This window comes from Erinaceus europaeus, chromosome 11, assembly GCF_950295315.1.
Source record: "Erinaceus europaeus chromosome 11, mEriEur2.1, whole genome shotgun sequence".
Classification (NCBI taxonomy): domain Eukaryota; kingdom Metazoa; phylum Chordata; class Mammalia; order Eulipotyphla; family Erinaceidae; genus Erinaceus; species Erinaceus europaeus.
In genome coordinates this window covers 47,661,903-47,682,833 of record NC_080172.1, presented here as the reverse complement: position 1 = coordinate 47,682,833, position 20,931 = coordinate 47,661,903, and the positions used below count along the sequence as shown (strand labels likewise).

Sequence of the window (20,931 nt, the reverse complement as noted above, 5' to 3'; positions counted from 1 at the left end):
ATTCATATTTTATCTTCTTTATTAAGGTATAATTGACATATGTAACATTACACCAATTTCAGGTATACAACATAATGATTTGACATATATTAAAAAGTTACCACTACACATTATCTTTCATTATAATATTTTTCTTTACTCTGGTATTGTAATGTAGAAACAAATAACATGTACTAGGTTCATAGAGACCAGTTTTCACCTCATGGTAAGGTCTTTAATTTCCATTTCCATTCTCAGGTTCTTTCCCTCTCATATACCACCATTCTCTAAGAATAATGCTATATGATCTTATATATGTACATGATAAATTTATTTCAAAGAGATAAAATATCTTTTTTATAACTCTAAATCATATGACTATGTGACTAGAAAGTGATGTAATGGATAAAACATTGAATTCTGAATCATGAGGTTCCGAGTTTAATCCCTGGTAGTACATGTGCTAGAGTGGTGCTATGGTGTGTGTACTCTCTCTCTTGTAAATAAATAAATATAGATAAACTAGCTATAAAGATTAGTATGCTTTCCTAATAGTGAACTTAATATTTAATCCTGACCATTTTTTTTTGTTTATCAACAATCATGACAATATTAATATCGGATATTCACTTTAGCATTTGCTATTTTCTTTTTTTTTAACCTACCACTCTTTTAAAAAAATATTTATTCCCTTTTGTTGCCCTTGTTGTTGTCATTGTTGGATAGGACAGAGAGAAATAGAGAGAGGAGGGGAAGACAGAGAGGGGGAGAGAAAGACACCTGCAGACCTGCTTCACCATTTGTGAAGCGACTCCCCTGCAGGTGGGGAGCCGGGGGCTTGAACCAAGATCCTTATGCCAGTCCTTGCACTTTGTGCCACGTGAGCTTAACCCGCTGCGCTGATACCTGACTCCCAGCATTTGCTATTTTCTATGCTCTGCTCTGAATGCTTTTCATATATTAACTCATCTAGTTATCATAATATCTCTGTGAGGTTGTCATCAACTTGGACTTCTCTGAAGCTGGCAAAATAGCTCAGTTGGATAATATTCTGCTTTGCCATGTGCACCAGCCAGGTTTGAGACTGGCTGTCACTGAATTGAACAAAGTTTTGCTGCTGTGGTCTCTTTCACTCTCTCTGCCTCTCTTTCTCTATCTGGAGGGAAAAAAAATAGGAATTCTCTCTTGCTCTTACTAATTATATACAATATCTCTCACATCTCTCTTTTATTATCAGTGTAACTCTCCCAATTTTAGACTCTTCCCAATCTCTCACCTAAAATATAACAATAATGTCCTGTGGCCTGGAAGTTAGCTCAAAAACTAAAAGTACTTTCATGTTTAAGACTCCAAGTTTAACATCCAGTGCCACATGCACTGGAGTGATGCCCTAGCTTCTCTCTCTTGCGTCTTTTTTGAAACTCTATCTAATGATAGAAAATTAAAATAGGTTCTGTTTTTTTAATTTTTTATTATAATCTTTATTTATTTATTAGATAGAGACAGCCAGAAATTGAGTGGGAATGGGGAGATAGAGAGGGTGAGAGATAGACACCTGTAGCCCTGCTTTACCATTTGTGAAGCTTTCCCCATGCAGGTGAAGACTGGGGGCTTGAACCTGGGTCCTTGCACATTTTAACATGTGTGCTCAACCAGGTGCACCACCACCTGGCCCCAAATATATTCTTTTTAAACTAGAGAACTACTCAATTCTGTTTTATGGTAGTGGAGAGGACTAAATCTGAGACTTGGGAGCCTCAAGCATAAAAGTCTTTTTTATTCTTATTTATTTATTTATTATTAGATAGAGACAGAAATTGAGGGGGGAGGAGGAGAGAGACACCTGCAGCCCTGCTTCACCACTTGTGAAGCTTCCCCCATGCAGGTGGGGTCCAGGGGCTTGAACCTGGGTCCTTGTGCACTGTAATGTGAGCACTTAACCAGGTGCGCCACCACATGGTCCCCAAAAGTATTTTTTTTGTATAACCATTATGCTATTCCCCTACCCTAAAATAAATCTTTTTTTTACAATTTTTTAAATGTATTTTCCCTTTTGTTGCCCTTGTTTTTCATTGTTGTTGTAGTTATATTTGTTATTGATGTTGTCGTTGTTAGATAGGCCAGAGAGAAATGGAGACAGGAGGGGAAGACAGAGAAGGGGAGAGGAAGATAGACACCTGCAGACCTGCTTCACCACCTGTGAAGCGACTCCCCTGCAGGTGGGGAGCCAGGGGCTCGAACCGGGATCCTTAAGCCAGTCCTTGCACTTTGCGCCATGTGCGCTTAGCGACTCCCCTGCAGGTGGGGAGCCAGGGGCTCGAACCGGGATCCTTAAGCCAGTCCTTGCACTTGGCGCCATGTGCGCTTAACCCGCTGTGCTACTGCCCGACTCCCCCAGAAATAAATCTTAAACAAACAAACAAAACAGTAGCCTGGGAGGTAGATCTGGGGCTACAGTTTATAATACATTTGTAAGTCCCCAAGTTTGACCTTTGGCACCACATATGACCAGAGCAGTGCTCTGGTTTCAGTCTTTCATAAAATTAAAAATAAAACAATATTATCTGTCGTTTTCGACGGGTTATGTTGTTTTCGCCGGGCTGGCTTCACGGGCAGGTAACAGACGACCAGGAACTCATGGCTGGGTTGTAGGCAGTATCTCTTTAGCAGCACAATCTAAGACGAGCTAAGCTAAACTCAAGGTACAGTACTCTAAAACTCACAATGCTGTCTTTATATATACTTCCCAAATAGGGTGGAAACAGGATGTGACATAGAGAGGGTGGAGAGAAAAGTGACTGGTGAAAATCAGAGTGTGACAAAGAAGGGGCAGAGCAGGCGAGAATCCTATCACTGAACCACAGTGCCCTGGAGGGAGGGTGGAACTTGTTAACAGTGGTTATGTAAATAGAATAGTGTTAAGCAGGGGGGATTTAAACCAAATGAAACAGAAGGGGTCTCATGCATACCAACAATTATCCTAATACCTAAAGCTTTTGCTACACATGGCTGCCATATGAATGAAGCACAACTTCAGTATTAATTTTCCTGCCCAGAAATTTTGCAGGGTTTCTTGTTGTTAATAGAATTGAGTTGGGATTCATTTAGTTTAACATTCAAGACTCTCTCCAATATAACCCAACCTGCTTTTCACAACTTTATACTTTGGCTTCATATTTGTCTCTGGCTAAATCAAAAACATCATATTTTCCATATAACTCCTTTTGTTCCCTTTCTTATTGGGGTTATTGGGGTTTTTAATGGCTTACCGTAAGTTACATATATTTCCTTCTGATATTCATTTGTATCTTTGTATATTGATTTATCAGCATATATAGTCTCCAGTACATATATAAGATTTGCTTATGTAAAATTTCACTCTTTTAAAAATTTTTTATTGAAATTTTTAAAAATTTCTTTATTCCCTTTTGTTGCCCTTGTGGTTTTATTATTGTAGTTATTATTGTTTTTGTTAATGATTTCGTTGTTGTTGGATAGGACAGAAAGAAATGGAGAGAGAAAGGGAAGACAGAGAGGGGGAGAGAAAGATAGAGATCCACAGACCTGCTTCACCACTTGCTTCACCAGGGGCTCAAACTGGGATCCTTAAGCCAGTCCTTGCACTTTGGGCCACGTGCGTTTAACCCGCTGCACTATGCCTGACTCCTTTCACTCTTCTTTTAAACCATATATGTCTTGGGGCCAGGACATATGAGTAGAGCTCACAGAACCCAAGTTCAAACCTCTAACACCATAGAGAAGCTGCATGCACAGGGGAAGCATCATGAGAAATGGAGCATTGCTATGGTATCTCTGCTCTTTATCTCTCTCTTCTTCTGTGTTCCTATCTGATTAAAAAGGGGAAAAGTTATCAAGAATGGTGGAATGGGGCCAAGTGGTGGTGCATCTGGTTGAGCACACATGTTACAATGCACGTGGACCCAGGTTCAAGCCCCCAGTTCCCACCTGCAGGGGGAAAGCTTTGTGAGTGGTGAAGCAGTGCCATTTCCCAGACCTCAAAATGTATATCTGTGTGTCTGTATGTATGTATGCTTGTTTGTGAGAGACAAGAGAGTGTCAGAGCATTACTCTGACACATGTGATTCTAGGGGTTGAAGATAGAGCCTTATGCTTTAGAGTCCAACAGTTTATCCAGTGTGCCACCACCTGGTCAAGAGATTTTTAAGGCAGTATTTTATTTATCTAATTAATTTAAAGACATTTATGTATAGGAAAGAGAGAAAGAGAACATAGTAGACCATCACTCTGGTACATATTATGCCAGGGATTGAAGTAGAGACCTCATGATTGCAAATCCAATGCTTTGCCTATTGTTCTACTTCCCAGGTAACTCAAAATGGATTAAAAAAAAACAATAAAAAGATTGGGAGTCAGGCGGTAGCGTAGTGGGTTAAACGCACGTGGTGCAAAGCACAAAGACTGGCATAAGGATCCTGGTTCAAGCCCCCGGCTCCCCACCTCCAGGTTAGTCACTTCACAAGCGGTGAAGCAGGTCTGCAGGTGTCTATCTTTCTCTCCCCTCTCTGTCTTCCTCTCCCCTCTCCATTTCTCTCTGTCCTTTCCAACAACCTATCCAACAGTGATGACTGCAATAACAACAATAATAACTACACCAATAAAACAACAAGGACAACAAAAGGGAATAAATAAATATTTTTTTTAAAAAAAAGATTGAGAACAGAGAGTCAGAGAGAGTAAGAGACCAGAGCACTGAAGCTTCCTTCAGTGCAGTGGCATTGAATTTAACCCTGGGTCACACACATAGTAAAGCAATGCATTATCCAAGAGAGCTATTTAACCAGCCATCAAGATGCTTCTTTTTTTTTTTTTTTTTTGCCTCCAGGGTTATTGCTGGGAATCTGTGCCAGCACTATGAATCCACTGCTCCCAGAGGCCATTTCTCCCATTGTATTGTCCTTGTTGTTACCCTTGTTGTTGTTATTGTTGCCATTGCTGTTATTTTTGGATACGACAGAGAGAAATTGAGAGGAGAGGAAAACAGAGACAGGGAGAGAAAGACACCTGCAGACCTGCTTCACCGCTTGTGAAGTCACCCCCCCTGCAGGTGGGGAGCTGGGGGCTGGAATATGGATCCTTATGCTGGTCCTTGTGCTTCGTGACTTGTGCATTTAACCCGCTGTGCTACTGCCTGGCCCCTACTTTATAAATTTTTAAAATTATTTATTAGGTACAGACAGAGAAATTGAGAGAAAGGGAGAAGCAGTGAGAGGAAAAGGGAGAGAGACTAACCTGCAACACTGCTTCACTGCTTGTGAAACTTTCCCCCTTGTAGGTGGGGACCAGGGGCTTGAACCTGAGTCCATGCACACTGGAGCATGTGCATTCAACCAGGTGCACCACTATTGGCCCCTCAAGATGATTTTAAAAAATATTTTAAAGACCCTTAATTTCTTTAAGAACTATACCCCACTGAAAGCGTGTTTTTCATTTGCAGGTATTCAAAGACCTGGACCAACACACTGTTCCAGTATACATATTGCAGCCAAATCTCTGGGTTATACTCTGGTTTCTGTTAGTGTTACTGAATATGAAGAGTACTTGGAGAGTAGTGCCACATTTGCTGCTTATGAACCTCTAAAGGTGAGATAATAAAACAATCCCATTGGGAGTCTGGTGGTAGCGCAGCGGGTTAAGTGCAGGTGGTGCAAAGTGCAAGGATTCTGGTTAGAGCCCCCGGCTCCCCACCTGTAGGGGAGTTGCTTCACAAGCAGTGAAGTAAGTCTGCAGGTGTCTATCTTTCTCTCCCCCTCTCTATCCTTCCCTCCTCTCTCCTATCCAACAGCAGCAACATCAATAACAACAACAATAATAACTATAGCAATAAAACAGCAAGGCAACAAAAGGGAATAAATAAATATTTTTTTAAAATCTTAAAAAAGAACCAGTCCCATTAAAAAATGGGGAACGGGGGTGGGGGTAGGTAGGGCAGTGGCATACCATGTTAAGCACACATAGTACAAAGAACAAGGAACTGCTCAAGGATCCCAGTTCAAGCCCCCAGCTCCCCACCTGCAAGAGGGTTGCTTCACAGGTGGTGAAGCAGATCTTCATGTGTCTGTCTTTCTCTTCCCCCTCTATTTTTCCCTCTCAATCTCTCTCTGTCCTATCCAATAAAAAAAACGGGAAAAAATGTTCACCAGGAGCAGTGGATTTGTACCGCTGGCACTGAACCCAACAATAACCCTGGAGGCAAAAAAAAAAAAAATAGATAAATAAAAATTAAAAATGGGGGAGTTGGGCGGTGGTGCAGTGGGTTAAGCACAGGTGGCGCCAAGCGCAAGGACCTGTGTAAGGATCCCGGTTCAAGTCCCCTGCTCCCTGCCTGTAGGAAAGTTGCTTCACAGGTGGTGAAGCAGGTCTGCAGGTGTCTATCTTTCTCTCACCCTCTCTGTTTTCCCCTTCTCTTTATTTATTTATTTATTTATTTATTTATTTATTCCCTTTTGTTGCCCTTGTTTTATTATTGTAGTTATTATTGTTGTTGTTATTGATGTCATTGTTGTTGTTATTGATGTTGGATAGGACAGAGAGAAATGGAGAGAGGAGGGGAAGACAGAGAGGGGGAGAGAAAGACACCTGCAGACCTGCTTCACCACCTGTGAAGCTACTCCCCTGCAGGTGGGGAGCCAGGGGCTTGAACCCTGCAGGTGGGGAGCTAGGGGATTGAACCGGGATCCTTATGCTGGTCCTTGTGCTTCACACCAAGTGCGCTTAACCCGCTGCACTACCGTCCAACTTCCCTCCTCACTCTATTTCTCTCTGTCCTAACAAGTACATCAATAACAACAATAATAACTACAACAACAATACAAAAGGGCAACAAAAGGGAAAATAAATAAATATTAAAAAATTATAAATGGGAATGGGCAGATGACCTCACCAATATGTCCTGGAACCTTAATCTCTCCAAAGCCCTATCCCACTAAGGAAAGATAGAAACATGCTGGGGGTATGCATGGACCTGCCAACGTCCATGTTCAGCAGAGAAGCAATTACCTTACACCTTCTACACCCCACAGGGCAAAGGTAGATAGCATAATGGTTATGCAAAGAGACTCTCATGCCTGAAGCTCTGAGGTCCCAGGTTTAATCCCCTGCACCACCATAAACCAGAGCTGATCAGTGCTCTGGTGTAAAAGAAAAGAAAAAAAAAAAATTCCAAACTTTCTGCACCCCATAAAGAATTTTGGTCCATACTCCCAGAGAGATAAAGAATAGGGAATCTTCCAAGGGAGAGGATGGGATATGGGACTCTGGTGAATTGATTTGTATGGAATTGTACCCCTGTTATCTTGCAATCTTATTAATCATTATTAAATCACTAATAAAATTTTTAAAAATGGGGAGGAGGATGGAGGAGACAGCATAATGATTACACAAAAGACTTTCATGCCTGAGGCTCTAAAGTCCCAGGTTTAGCCCTCCACATCACCATAAGCTTGAGATGAGCAGCACTCAGGTGAAAAAAAAAAAAAGGAGGGGGGGAAGGACATCAGAATCTCCACCAAAAGAAGACAAACAAACAAACAAAAAAAACTCCACTAAAGAAAATATCCAGATGGCCAGCAGACATGTGAAAAATTTTCAAAGTCAATAATTATCAGAGAAATACAAGACGACAATGAGAAACAACAATTGCTGTTAAGGATGTGGGGGAAAAGGAATGTTTCTATACTGCTGGTGGGAATGCAAATTGGTCTAACTAACCCCTGTGGAAACAATTGGAGACTCCTTAGGACACTAGAAATGGATCTAAAAAAGATTACCGAGAAGTTTACACTTAATTTTCACTAAGGTGAAAAATCTAGAAGAAATGGACAAATTCTTAGAATCATACAACCTCCTGACACTGAATCAAGATAAAATAGAAAACCTGAATAGACCAATCACAGATGAGGAAATTGAAAGAGAAATTAAAAAGTTCTGCCAAAACAAAAACCCAGGACCAAATATTTTTACTAGTAAATTCTACCAAATATTCAAAGATAACCTATTATCTGTCTTTCTAAAGCTCTTTCCCAAAAAATGGGAAAGGAAATTCTCCCCAGCAGATTTGTGTGTGTGTTTCTTTATTTTTATGTATTTATTTATGCATTTATTTTGCCTTCAGGATTATCGCTGGGGCTTGGTGCCTGCACTGCAAATTCACTGCTCCTGGAGGCCATTTTCTCCATTTTGTTGTCTTTGTTGTTATTGTTGTTGGTTAGGACAGAGAGAAATTGAGAGAGGAAGACAGAGAAGGGGAGAGAAAGATGGAAAATATAATGGTTATGCAAAGAGCTTCTCATGCCTGAGACTCTGAGGTCCCAGCTTCAATTGCCTGCACCACCATAAACCAGAGCTGATGAGTGCTCTGAAAAAAAAAAAAAATCCAAAATAGGAGAAAGATAAGGAAGGGGAAGGGGGTGGGAGAAGGGAAGGGAGTGGGAAAGGGGAAGGGGAAGTAGTGCTGCAAGTTTCTTTCTTTTTCTCCTTCTTCTGTATCATTCCCTTCCTTCTCAAGCTTTGTCTCTCTCCAGTAAATAATAAAACAATAAATATATTAAATATTTTAAGTAAACAAAATATTAAAAATAAGAAGAACAGAGAAGTGGCACACCCAATAGAGCACAGGTTACCATGTACAGGGACCTAGGCTCAAGCCCCTGGTTCCCACCTGCTGGGGTAAGTGTCCTGTAGGTTTCTCTTCCTATTTCTCTCCCTCTTCCATCTCTATTTCTCTTTGTGTCAACAAAATGAAGAATAAAATATGATTATACACAGAGTGGTGTTAAAATCCCAGCCCGGAAAAAATGGTAATCCAATAGCAGAAAATTTTTGAATGGAAGCAGTTAGTTTACGGGATGAAGGACAAGTTAAAGTCAAAACTCTTTATCTTTCCGTGGATCCTTAGATGCACTGTAGGATGAATGAAGACACTGGGAGTGATTATCTAACACCTTGGCAGCTGTCTCAAGTGACTGATGGTAGAGGTATTGGGCTGGTGGAAGAAAGCAAACATGCAAATTTTACTAAAGGCAATTTTTTAATAAGATTTTTTATTTTTATTTATTTATTTTCCCTTTTGTTGCCCTTGTTTAACATTGTTGTGGTTATTGATGTTGTTGTTGTTGGATAGGACAGAGAGAAATAGAGAGAGGAGGGGAAGACAGAGAGGGGGAGAGAAAGACAGACACCTGCAGACCTACTTCACTGCCTGTGAAGCGACACCCCTGCAGGTGGGGAGCCAGAGGCTTGAACGGGGATCCCGCTGTGCCACCACCTGCAGACCTGCTTCACCACTTGTGGAGCAACTCCCCCCCCCCCCCCGCAGGTGGGGAGCCCTAAAGGCAATTTTGTGACTTCTTTCTATTGGCCTTGGCAAACCAAGGCTATTCTGGATGGAAATATTCTTGAAAAAGTGGACCAAAACCTTGTGGATGGACGGACACCTTTCTTATTTTCTTGGAGCTATAGGTATGCCTGGTGTGACTTCCTTGGTTGGGATACAAGAAAAAGTTCACATTGTTGCTGAAGCTAATCAGACAATGGTTGTTAGTGGGGCTGCTGGTGCTTGTAGATCCTTGGCTGGACAGATTAGCCACTTGCTAGGTTATTCTAGACTGGTGGGAAATTGTGGAACACATGAGAAGTGCCTCTTTTTTACCTTAGAACTGGGCTTTGACGCTGTGGTTAATTATAAAATGGGAATGTGGCAGAACAGCTTCATGACATGTGCCCAGCTGGAGTGGATGTTTACTTTGACAATGTTGGTGGTGACATCAGTAATACAATCATTAAGTCAGATGAATCAGAACAGTCATATTATCCTCTGTGGTCAGATTTCTCAGTACAACAAGATGTGCCTTATCCTCTTCCACTACCCCCTGATATAGAGGCAATCAGTAAAAAAAGAAATATCACAAGAGAAAGATTTATGGTGTTGAATTATAAGGACAAATTTGCACCTAGTACTCTGCAGCTGAGTCAGTGGTTTAAAGAAGGAAAACTAAAGATCAAACAGACTGATAAATGGATTGGAAAACATGGGAGTTGCATTCCAGTCTATGATGACAGGTGGTAACACTGGAAAGCAAATAGTCTGCATTCCAGAAGACACCTCTTTGTAATCTCCATAAAAATCTTCATTAAAGGAAATACATATTTCCACTTTGCAAGATACATTTAATAAACCTTAGTATGCAGATAGTTTTTAACTTAAATGTGATCACAGGTGATATTTTTTTAACTGCACAACCTAATTCTTTCCTACACTGAACATGACTTACAGTGTCTTACATTCTTTCGCTAAAACTAATACTACATATATTTTGTTAGATACTATGAAACCACTGCACATTCTTTTTTTAAGATAATGAGAGACACAGAGAGGAGAGATACAAAAGCACTGCTTCACTGCTTCACAGTGCATGGTCCTCCCATGGAGTGGTCAGGAGGCTCCAAACTGGCCCACGTAGGAAAGTGCACTCAGCCTAGTGGGCTTTCTCCCAACCCTCAGCATATGCTTATTCTATATTAGTAGACACATACTGTCAAATGGTTGTAAATATTTCAAAGGCAAAAAAAAAAAAAAAGATTTCAAAGGCAAGTAGATGCGAACCTTGCTTGTAGTTTGAGGTGATGAATGATTTAGACAATAAAGACAGCTGAAGAAAATGTTAAGACTGACATGTCTGAGGCTCTGAGGTCCCAGGTTCACTCCCCAGCACCATCATAAGTTGACCAGTGCTCTGGGGTCTCTATACCTGTATCTCTCTTTCATTAAACAATAATTAAATAAAATATTTCATTAAAATAAATTAATTAATTTAAAAAATAATAAAATAACATGAAAAATTGCCAGTAGATTTGTTGTGCAGGCACTGAGCCTCAGTGATAACCCTGGTGGTATTTTAAAAAAATGAATAAAACAGGGAGCCGGTCGGTAGTGCAGTGGGTTAAGTGCAAGTGGCACAAAGCACAAGGACTGGCGTAAGGATCCCGGTTCGAGCCCCTGGCTCCCCACCTGCAGGGGAGTCGCTTCAAAAGCAGTGAAGCAGGTCTGCAGGTGTCTATCTTTCTCCCCCTGTCTTCCCCTCCTCTCTCCATTTCTCTCTGTCCTATCCAACAACAACAACATCAATAACAACAACAACAATCACTACAACAATAAAATAAGGGCAACAAAAGGAAATAAATAAATATTTTTAAAAATGAATAAAACTTAAAAAATGAGTACATGTAGACTTCACACACAAAAGAGAAATTAAATTCAGGACTGGGAAGAGCATGAAACTTGCATACCTCAGGTAACAGAGGCTCCAAGTTCAGTCCTTAGCAACACAATATTATAGAGTTGAGCAGTGCTCTGGTTGGTCTCTCTCTCCTCAAAACTAAACAAATTTTTAAAACTACTATAAAAAATTAAACCTGAGCAATACACTAATGAATATAGATGCAAAGACTCTCAACAAAATGTTAGCAATCCAGAAATTGGCTAAGCAATAGCATAGCCAGTGGAGTGCACACATTACCAGGTGCAAGGATGTGGGGACACGGTGAGTTAAGCCTTGTTGGAACCCCAGATACCTCTCTGTGAAGACAGAAGGCATTCACCTATGAGCCTCCCCATCTCCCCCTGACTTCCATCTTGTTAGACCCAGAAGCTGTAACCATTCCCCCTCCACCTAGTCTGGATAAACCTGATTTGCTTAATGGAATATGGATAAGCCCGTAGAGCCCCTTCCTCATTCATAAGTCCCATGCTCCGAGTAAGGGGAAGTTAAGAGCCAGAGTCCTTAGAAGGAAGCTAGAGTCTAAAAATATCTGAATGGTTCTTGCCTGTCAAACGTTTGCCCCTATTCGGCTTGTTACCCCGGCACCCTGCTCCAGCATCTGGCTTCTTTTTTTTTTTTTTTTATAATTTATTTCTTTATTGGGGAATTAATGTTTTACATTCAACAGTAAATACAATAGTTTGTACATGCATAACATTCCCCAGATTCCCATTTAACAATACAACCCCCACTATGTCATTCATCATCCTTCATGGACCTGTATTCTCCCCACCCACCCACCCACCCCAGAGTCTTTTATTTAGCATCTGGCTTCTTTTTACCCCATATAAACCCTGACTTTTTCTTCAATAAACGCACTATCCCCTGCCATAGTGTCCAGAGTCCTCACTCTGTGCACTCACCCCCACCTCAGCCTGTTCTCCTCCTCTACGACGCCTTTCTGGTGGCCAATGATTCCGGGCATGGGGTCCTGCACAAGGACCTGAGTTCAAGCCCCCAACCCCCATCTCCAGGGAAGAAGCTTTATGGACAGAGGAGCACTGCTATACTTTTTTTTTTTTTTAAGATTTTATTTATTTATGAGAAAGATAGGAGGAGAGAGAAAGAACCAGACATCACTCTGGCACATGTGCTGCCAGAGATCGAACTTGGGACCTCATGCTTGAGAGTCTAAAGCTTTACCACTGCACCACCTCCCGGACCACTTTTTTTTTTTTTCTGCTGTACTTTCTTTCTCTCCCTCTCTATTGCTCTTTTCTCTATCAGAAAAGAAAGAAAAAAATTAACAAGCCAAATTCAACATTGAAAATGCAATACATTTTGACCCAGTTGGATTTATTCCAAGGATGCAAAGAATGTGTAGTGCAACCATATAGTCAAAAGGAAAGATAATAGATGCAGAGAAAGCCGTTAACAAGATTATACATTCCTTTTTAATAAAAACTCTGAATGAAAGCAGGTAGAGATTTAGAAAATAGAAGACCTAGTAGAGAACAGACTTTACAATGCACAAGGACCTGGGTTTGAGTTCCAGCACCACATGAGAACACCTTGTATAGCACTGGGGGAAGCTCCATAAATAGTGGAGCAGTGCTGTGTGTCTCCAATCTCTATATCTTTACCTGTCTACAGAGAGGTACCTGATATTAGAAGGTATCTGAAATTAAAAAGTCCACCTATGGTGGTGGAATTACACAGGAGCAAAAAAATCAAAAACAAAAACATAAAACAGCAGGCAAAAAAAGTTGACACATAACTTAAGTTTGAATGCTATGTAGGTCCTAAAATAGTATAGTGGGCTAGAGGGGAGGATGAGAAGCATTCCAAGTGAAAGGTGTTTGAATTTAGTCAAATGTCATTTTCAGCATGGTCAGTAACTAGCTTTTTTAGCTAGACAACTGTTGAATGAGTTCTGTAACTAACCAGGGATTTATTTTAATCATCAGGCTCAAAACCCTGTGGAAGTGGCATTGGTGACATGGCAGTCTGTGAAAGAAATAGTATTTGAAGGAGGCCCTCGTCCGTGGATCTTGGAGCCTTCCCGATTCTTTCTGGAGTTGAGTGTGGAGAAGACGGAAACAATTGAAATAACACAAGTCCGACTGCCAGCAAAGAGAAAACAGAACCAGTACATCTATCGGGTCCTGTGCCTGCACTTAGGGGAGCAAGTATGAAACTAACCACAACTGGAAACTCCCTTAAGCAATAATGCTTCAAATCTTCTACACTGCTAGTCATTTATCTTCAGATTCCCATGATGTAGCTTATAGACTAAAAAGGAAAAGTCTATTATTGCTTAACTGACTTTTTTTTTATGCTTCCAAGGATTTGCTAACAATTGCATGATTTCAGCACTCCCAGCAGACTTCCTCTGGCCCCCATATATAGAGTAAAGACAGAGAGGAGGGGGTCCGGGCAGTAGCACAGCGGGTTAAGTGCACATGGCGTGAAACGCAAGGATCAGCTAAGGATCCCGGTTGGTGCCCTGGCTCCCCACCTGCAGGGGGGTCGCTTCACAAGCGATGAAGCAGGTCTGCAGATGTCTATCTCTTCTCCTCTGTCTTCTCTCCTCTCTTGATTTCTTTCTGTCCTATCCAACAACAATGACATCAATAATAATAACCACAATGGTAAAACAACAAGGGCAACAAAAGGGAAAAGTAGCCTCCACAAGCAGTGGATTCACGGTGCAGGCACTGAGCCCCAGCAATAACCCTGGAGGCAACAACAAAAAAAAAAAAAGACAGGAAAAGAGACACCACAGGACTGCTCTACTGTTTGTGAAGCCTCCCCTTTGCATATAGTCCTTGTGAAGAGTGAGTACTCTATGGAGTGAGCTATCTCCTGGTCCCTTAATTGATTTGTAGACCTTACTATCCTTTAAATGTTCCCAAAGATTTCAGTTTCTTCATTTGAAAATTCTCTGCTGTTTTGGGTGGTACTTGAGCCTTGTGCATGTGCAATTACACTGCTCCCAGGCATACCTTTTCATTCTTTTTATTTTATTTATTTATATTGCCACCATGGTTATTGTTGGGGCTAGGCAGATACAGAATGACTTTGCCATTCCCTTTTTTTTTTTTTTAATAGAGAGTGAGAAAGTGAGGACAGGAGAAAAAGACAGAGGAGAGACAGGGGCCAGGTGGTGGCACATCTGGTTGCGCACACATGTTACAATGCACAAAGACCCAGGTTTGAGACCCCGGTACCTGCCTGGAGGGGGAAAGCTTTGCAAGTGGTGAAGCACTGCTACAGGTCTCTCTCTCTCTCTCTGTCTCAAGGGTTATTACTGAGGCTTGGTGCCAGCACTACAAATCCACTACTCCTGGAGGCCATTTTTCCCCCATCTTTTTATTGAATAGTACAGAGAGAAATTGAGAGGGGAGGGAAAGATAAAGAGGGAGAGACAAAAGTAGACACCTACAGACCTGCTTCACCACTTGTGAAGCACCCCCCACCCCACAGGTGGGGACCCTATCCTTGGGCAGTTCCTTGTGCACTTAACTAAGTGTACCACTACTCAGCCCCGTCACCTTTTTTTTAAATTTTACTAGTGATTTAATACTGATTTACAAAATTACATGTCAACAGGGGTATAAATTTACTCCATTCCCACCACCAGTGTTCTGAATCTTCATTCTCCCAACTGCAAGCCACTGCAGTTCCCCTAAGGTTGAAGACATCGGCCAACCATCAACTCTACAACTATCTGTCTACATTTGTACATAATTGCCACTTTTTTCTTCCTGATCCAATCCTCTCTTTCCCTCCAAGCCACTCATAACAACATTACTACCTCCGTATGTCCCTCTCTTTTTCCTTCTCTGTGTTCTGATGGAGCTGGAGTTCAGAGCCCTCTTATCTTCTTCTTCCTATCACTTTTCCCCTGCTGGGAGTATAGATCAAGGTTGTTTTGGGAGTACAGAAGGTAGGAGAGGAGTTATGGCTTCTGTAATTGCTTCTCTGTTGGATGTGCAGGCCCCTCCTCTCTATATCTATCTCCCTTTTCCTTTTTTCTGTATTTACTTATTTATTCCCTTTTGTTGCCCTTGTTGTTTTATTGTTGTAGTTTTTTTTTTTTTTTTTTTTTCCTCCAGGGTTATTGCTCGGGCTCAGTGCCTACACTATAAATCCAGTGCTCCTGGAGGCCATTTTTCCCATTTTGTTGCCCTTGTTGTAGTTGTTATTGTTATTGTTGTCATAGCTGCTGTTGTTTGATAGGACAGAGACAAATAGAGAGAGGAGGGGAAGACAGAGAGGAGGAGATAAAAATAGACACTTGAAGACCTGCTTCACCGCTTGTGAAGCAACTCCCTACAGGTGGGGAGACAGGGGCTTAACCCTGGATCCTACTCCAGCCCTTGCGCTTTGTGCCACCAGCTCTTAACCCACTGTGCTACTGCCCAACTCCCCCTCTCCCTCTTTTTATTTTTTTATTTCTTTATTGGGGGATTAATGTTTTATTGTCAACAGTAAATACAATAGTTTGTAAATGTATAACATTTCTCTGTTTTCCACATAACAGTACAACCCCCACTAGGTCCTCTGTCATCATGTTCCAGGACCTGAACTCCCCCCCCACCCTAGAGACCCCTTTCCCTCTTTTCTGACTGTCTCTACCCAATAATAAAGGTAATTAAAAGAAAAAAAGAGGGGTTCAGGCAGTAGCGCAGTGGGTTAAGCACATGTGGCACGAAAGCGCAAAGATCAGCACAATGATCCCTGTTTGACCCTCCAGCTCCCCACTTGTAGGGGGGTCAGTTCACAAGTGGTGAAGAAGGTCTGCAGGTGTCTATCTTTCTCTCCCCTTCTCTGTCTTCCCTTCCTCTCTCTATTTCTCTCTGTCCTATCCAACAACAACAACAGTAATGACAACAACAATAATGATAAACAAGGGCAACAAAAGGGAAAAAATAGCCTCCAGGAGCATCAATAACCCTGGAGGCAAAAAAAAAAAAAAAAAAAGGAGAGAGGAGAGACACTTGTGACACTATTTTACTGCTTAGGAAGCTTCTCCCCACAGATGGTAACTTGGGGCTTAAACCAAGATCCTGGTGCATGGTAGCATTTACACACACTGCCTCTGAGAAAATAGATTTTTTTTTTTAAATGTGCAATACTGTTGAGTCACCTCCCTGACCACTTTTTTTTTAATTCTATATTCTGAGAGAGAGAGAGAAGGAAAGAGGGAGTGAAAGGCACCAAAATACTATTCTACCATCTGTAGATTTCCATCTCACCCCACCCCACCTTGTCATTGGTACTGTCTGTGGTTCTTTCATTGTTGCTTTTTTACCAAAGTTAAATTAGGTTTTTTTTTTTTTTTTTGCCTCCAGGGTTATTGCTGGGGCTCTGTGCCTGCACCACGAATCCACTGCTCCTGGAGACCATTTTTTCCCCTTTTGTTGCCCTTGTTGTTTTATCATTTTTGTGGTTATTATTATTGTTGTTGCTGCTGTCGTTGGATAGGACAGAGAGAAATAGAGGAGAAGAGGAGAGAAAGATAGACACCTGCAGACTTGCTTCACCGCCTGTGAAGCAACTCCCCGGCATGTGGGGGGTGGGATCCTTGCTCTGGTCCTTGAGCTTTGCTCCAGGTGCACTTAACCCACTGCACTACCTCCAGGCTCCCCAGTTGAATTAGTTTTGACCTTTTGTAAAGGTAGTTAGTTATATTCCATTGACAGTTATATCCTGCTTCTATCAACACCAGTAAAGAGATGAAGGCAAGTGACTCTTCGGTGGAGTGCATTATTTGCATGCATGAGGCCCAGAGTTTAGGCACCTGTTCAATCCCCAGCACCATATATGAGCAAGGAATGCTGTTTACTCTTTCATTAAACAAACAAATAAACCTGTAACAAAAGTTTGCATTTGACTAGGTTAGAGTATTTAAATTATTTTTTAATTTTTTATATATTTATTTTTTTCCCTTTTGTTGTCCTTGTTTTTTGTTGTAGTTATGACTGTTGCCATCATTGATGTCACTGTTAGACAGGACAGAGAGAAATGGAGAGAGGAAGGCAAGACAGAAGGGGGAGAGCAAAACACCTGCAGACCTGCTTCACCACCTATGAAGTGACTCCCCTGCAGGTGGGGAGCGGGGGGCTCAAATCGGGATCCTTACACCAGTCCCTGCGCTTTGTGCCACCTGTGCTTAACCTGCTGTGCTACGCCGGATTCCTGAGTATTTAAATTATTAAACAGTCTTGCTAACTATCCCGCTGAGAATTCATATACTTTTTTTTTTTTTTACTTATTTTTAAAAATATTCATTTTGGGGGCCAGGCGGTTGCGCACAGGGTTAATCGCACATAGTGCAAAGCTCAAGGACCAGTGCAAGAATCCTGCCTCCCCATCTGCAGGGGAGGGTGGCTTCACAAACGGTGAAGCAGGTCTGTGGGTGTCTTTCTCTCCCTCTCTCTGTCTTCTCCTCTCTCAATTTCTCTCTGTCCTATCCAGCAACAGCAGCAGCAGCAACAACAATGGGGAAAAATGATGGTCTCCAGGAGCAGTGAATTCGTAGTGCAGGCACCCAGTCCCAGCGATAACCCTGGAGGGAAATATATATATAATATACTTTTATATATCCTCCAGGGATATATATACATACATATATATATATATATATATATATATATATATATATATATATATATATATATATATATATGATTTATTAATGAGAGAGAGAGCAGGAGAAAGAGTACCAAAACATCACTCTGGAATATGTGATGCCAGAAATTGAACTCAGGACTTTGTGCTTTTAAGACCAAAAACTCTAGCCACTTTTCCACCTCATGGGTCACCATATACAGTTTTTAAAAAGATTGATTTATGTATCAATAGCAGAGAGAGGAAGAGAGAACCAGAGCATAGAGTGTGATGTTAGGGATGGGCCTTGGGACCTGATGTTTGACAGTCCAATGCTTTATGCACTGAGCCACCTAGTCCACATCCACATACAATTAAAACCTAATGAGGCTTGCACTATAGTCATTTGGCTTTTCTTTTCTTTCTTTTTTTTTTAAATTTATTTATTTATTTTCCCTTTTGTTGCCCTTGTTGTTTATCGTTGTTGTTATTGCTGTCATTGTTGGATAGGACAGAGAGAAATGGAGAGAGGAAGGGAAGACAGAGGGGCAGGGAAAGATAGACACCTTCAGACCTGCTTCACCACCTGTGAAGCGACTCCCCTGCAGGTGGGAAGCCAGGGGCTTGAACCGGGATCCTTATGCCGATCTTTGTGCTTTGCGCCACCTGCGCTTAACCCACTGAGCTACGCCCGACTCCCTACCTTTTCTTTCTTTCCTTCCTCTGCCCTCCCTCCTTTCTATACCACAGAACTGCTCAGCTCTGGCTTATGGCTGTAAGGGAAATTGAATCTGGAATCTTGGTTCCTCAGGCATGAGAATCTGCATAACCTTTATGCTATCTCCCCTGCCCTCTGGGCTTAGTGCCGGCATTACAAGTTCACCATTCCTGGCGGCCATTTTTTCCACTCTATTTGAAAGGACAGAGGGAAGGCAGAGACAGGGAGAGAGAAAGGTCTACAGACCTGCTTCCTGTCTTGTGAAGCGCTCTCCCCTGCAGGGGAGGAGCTGAGGACTCAAACATAGATCCTTGCGCAGGTCCTTGCAGCTTAGTACAATGTGCGCTTAACCTGGTGTGCCACCGCCTACCCCCTCTTTTTAATATCTCTATTGAGCTTTACTGTATATGTATAATAGCTATTAGAAATTTCAAACTTAATGATTTCCTTTCAGAAAGCTTTAACGTTTTTTGTTTACAGTTATTCATTTCCACCAATCACTCTGAAACAGGTTACTTGTTCTACTTTTTAATTTTTTTTTAAATTTTTATTTATTTATCGAGGGGGATAGAAAGAAAGAGACAAAGAACTAGACATCACTCTGGTACATGTGCTACCGGGGATTGAACTCAGGATCTCATGCTTGAGAGTTCAATGATTTGCTTTGTCCACCATGCCACCTCTCAGACCACACTTGTTCTACTTTTTACTGACTACTAAATAGGAAAAGACCAAAGTAATTGGTCAGAGTTAATTTTTTGTAATGTTCCCTTTGTTTTTAAGTTTTTGTGATATCGTTTATTATTTTATTTTATTTATTTACTTATTTATAACATGAAAACACTGACAAGACCATAGTATAAGAAGGGTACAATTCCTACCACCAGAGCTCTGTATCCCATCCCCTCCCCTGATAGCTTTCCTATTCTTTAACCCTGTGGTAGTATGGACATAGGGTCACTGTGGGGTATGAAAGGTGAAAGGTCTGGCTTCTGTAATTGCTTCCCCACTGAACATGAGTGTTTGACAGGTCGATCCATACTCCCAGCCTGTCTCTTTCTTTCCCTAGTGGGGCGGGGCTCTGAGGAAGGAGAGCTCCAGGACACATTAGTGGGCTTATCTGTCCAGGGAAGTCCGGTTGACATCATGGTAGCATCTGGAACATGGTGGCTGAAAAAGAGTTAACATATAAAGCCATATGAATTGTTGACTAATCATGAACCTAAAGGCTGGAATATTGCAGATGAAGATTTGGGGTCTCTGGTTTGGAAATAGCTAGTAGGTCTACTTTAGGTATATTTCAAAGGGCCCATGACTTTATTAGTTTTTGCCTGAGCCTGACATCTGATATGCAGGTGGACCCAAATTATTATCTGGGGAGATGAAGTCATGGCAAGAAAGTTTTTGTGATATCTTAACTACTTTAATTAACTACTATAATGTCTTTAAGGAATTTGCCTGATGACAATGCCCAAAGGGAACCTATGCCAGATTTTAAATTATTCTAATTTGGGCAGGGGAGATAGCATAAGGGCTATGCAAAAAGATTTTTATCCTAAGGCTCCAAAGTCCCAGGTTCAATCCCCAACACCACCATAAGCCAAAGTTGCACAGTGCTCTGGTAAAAAAAATAAAATAATAAATAATTCTAACTCATTTAGCACACCTATTCTGGTGTTTCCTTAAAGGTCTTGACCTTCCGAACTGGAAATCACCCAGGTGTCTTGAACCCTAGTCCAGCTATAGAAGTTGTCCAGGTGCGCTTCATATGTGCTCACCCTGCCAGCATGTCAGTAACCCCAGTATACAACGTGCCAGCGAGTGCCCAGCCATGTCCTCTGCCACAGCATAACAAGCAACTGGTAAGTACTTTGCTTGCAACTAACTTTAGCACTTTTATCTTTCATGCTTTAGAGATAAATTACTTGAAAAATAGCTTTTGTTTTATTAAAATTAAAATCATGGCAATGTTAGATGTTATACATTCTCATACAGTGTCTGAGAAGAGGTGACTAGATCAGAACTGACTACACTTAATGATGCCAAGGGACTTCGTGTTTACTGTCCTTAGGTACATAGTCATCTTATCAATGTGGCAATAGGCAGTTGAGAGTTCACCAGATAATTTCCAATCAGTTTTGCTAATATTCTTCCCTGTCAAATATCTTTTTTTTTAATTTATTTCTTTATTGGGGAATTAATGTTTTACATTCAACAGTAAATACAATAGTTTGTACATGCATAACATTCCCCAGTTTCCCATTTAACAATACAACCCCCACTATTTCATTTATCATCCTTCATGGACCTGTATTATACCCA

At 41.3% G+C, this 20,931-nt stretch overlaps 1 protein-coding gene and 1 pseudogene across 2 annotated transcripts in view; both read left to right on the top strand.

Annotated features, from left to right (window-relative positions):
* Positions 1 to 20,931, top strand: part of NUP210L (nucleoporin 210 like) — a 147,815-nt gene that overhangs the window by 40,392 nt on the left and 86,492 nt on the right. For both annotated transcript variants that reach the window (XM_060201462.1, XM_060201461.1), the window contains exons 14-16: positions 5,456 to 5,601; positions 13,244 to 13,465; positions 20,298 to 20,471. In XM_060201462.1, coding sequence (XP_060057445.1) covers positions 5,456 to 5,601; positions 13,244 to 13,465; positions 20,298 to 20,471 — 542 coding nt within the window. The remainder of the gene's footprint in view (positions 1 to 5,455; positions 5,602 to 13,243; positions 13,466 to 20,297; positions 20,472 to 20,931) is intronic.
* Positions 9,362 to 10,170, top strand: LOC103115582 (prostaglandin reductase 2-like; annotated as a pseudogene).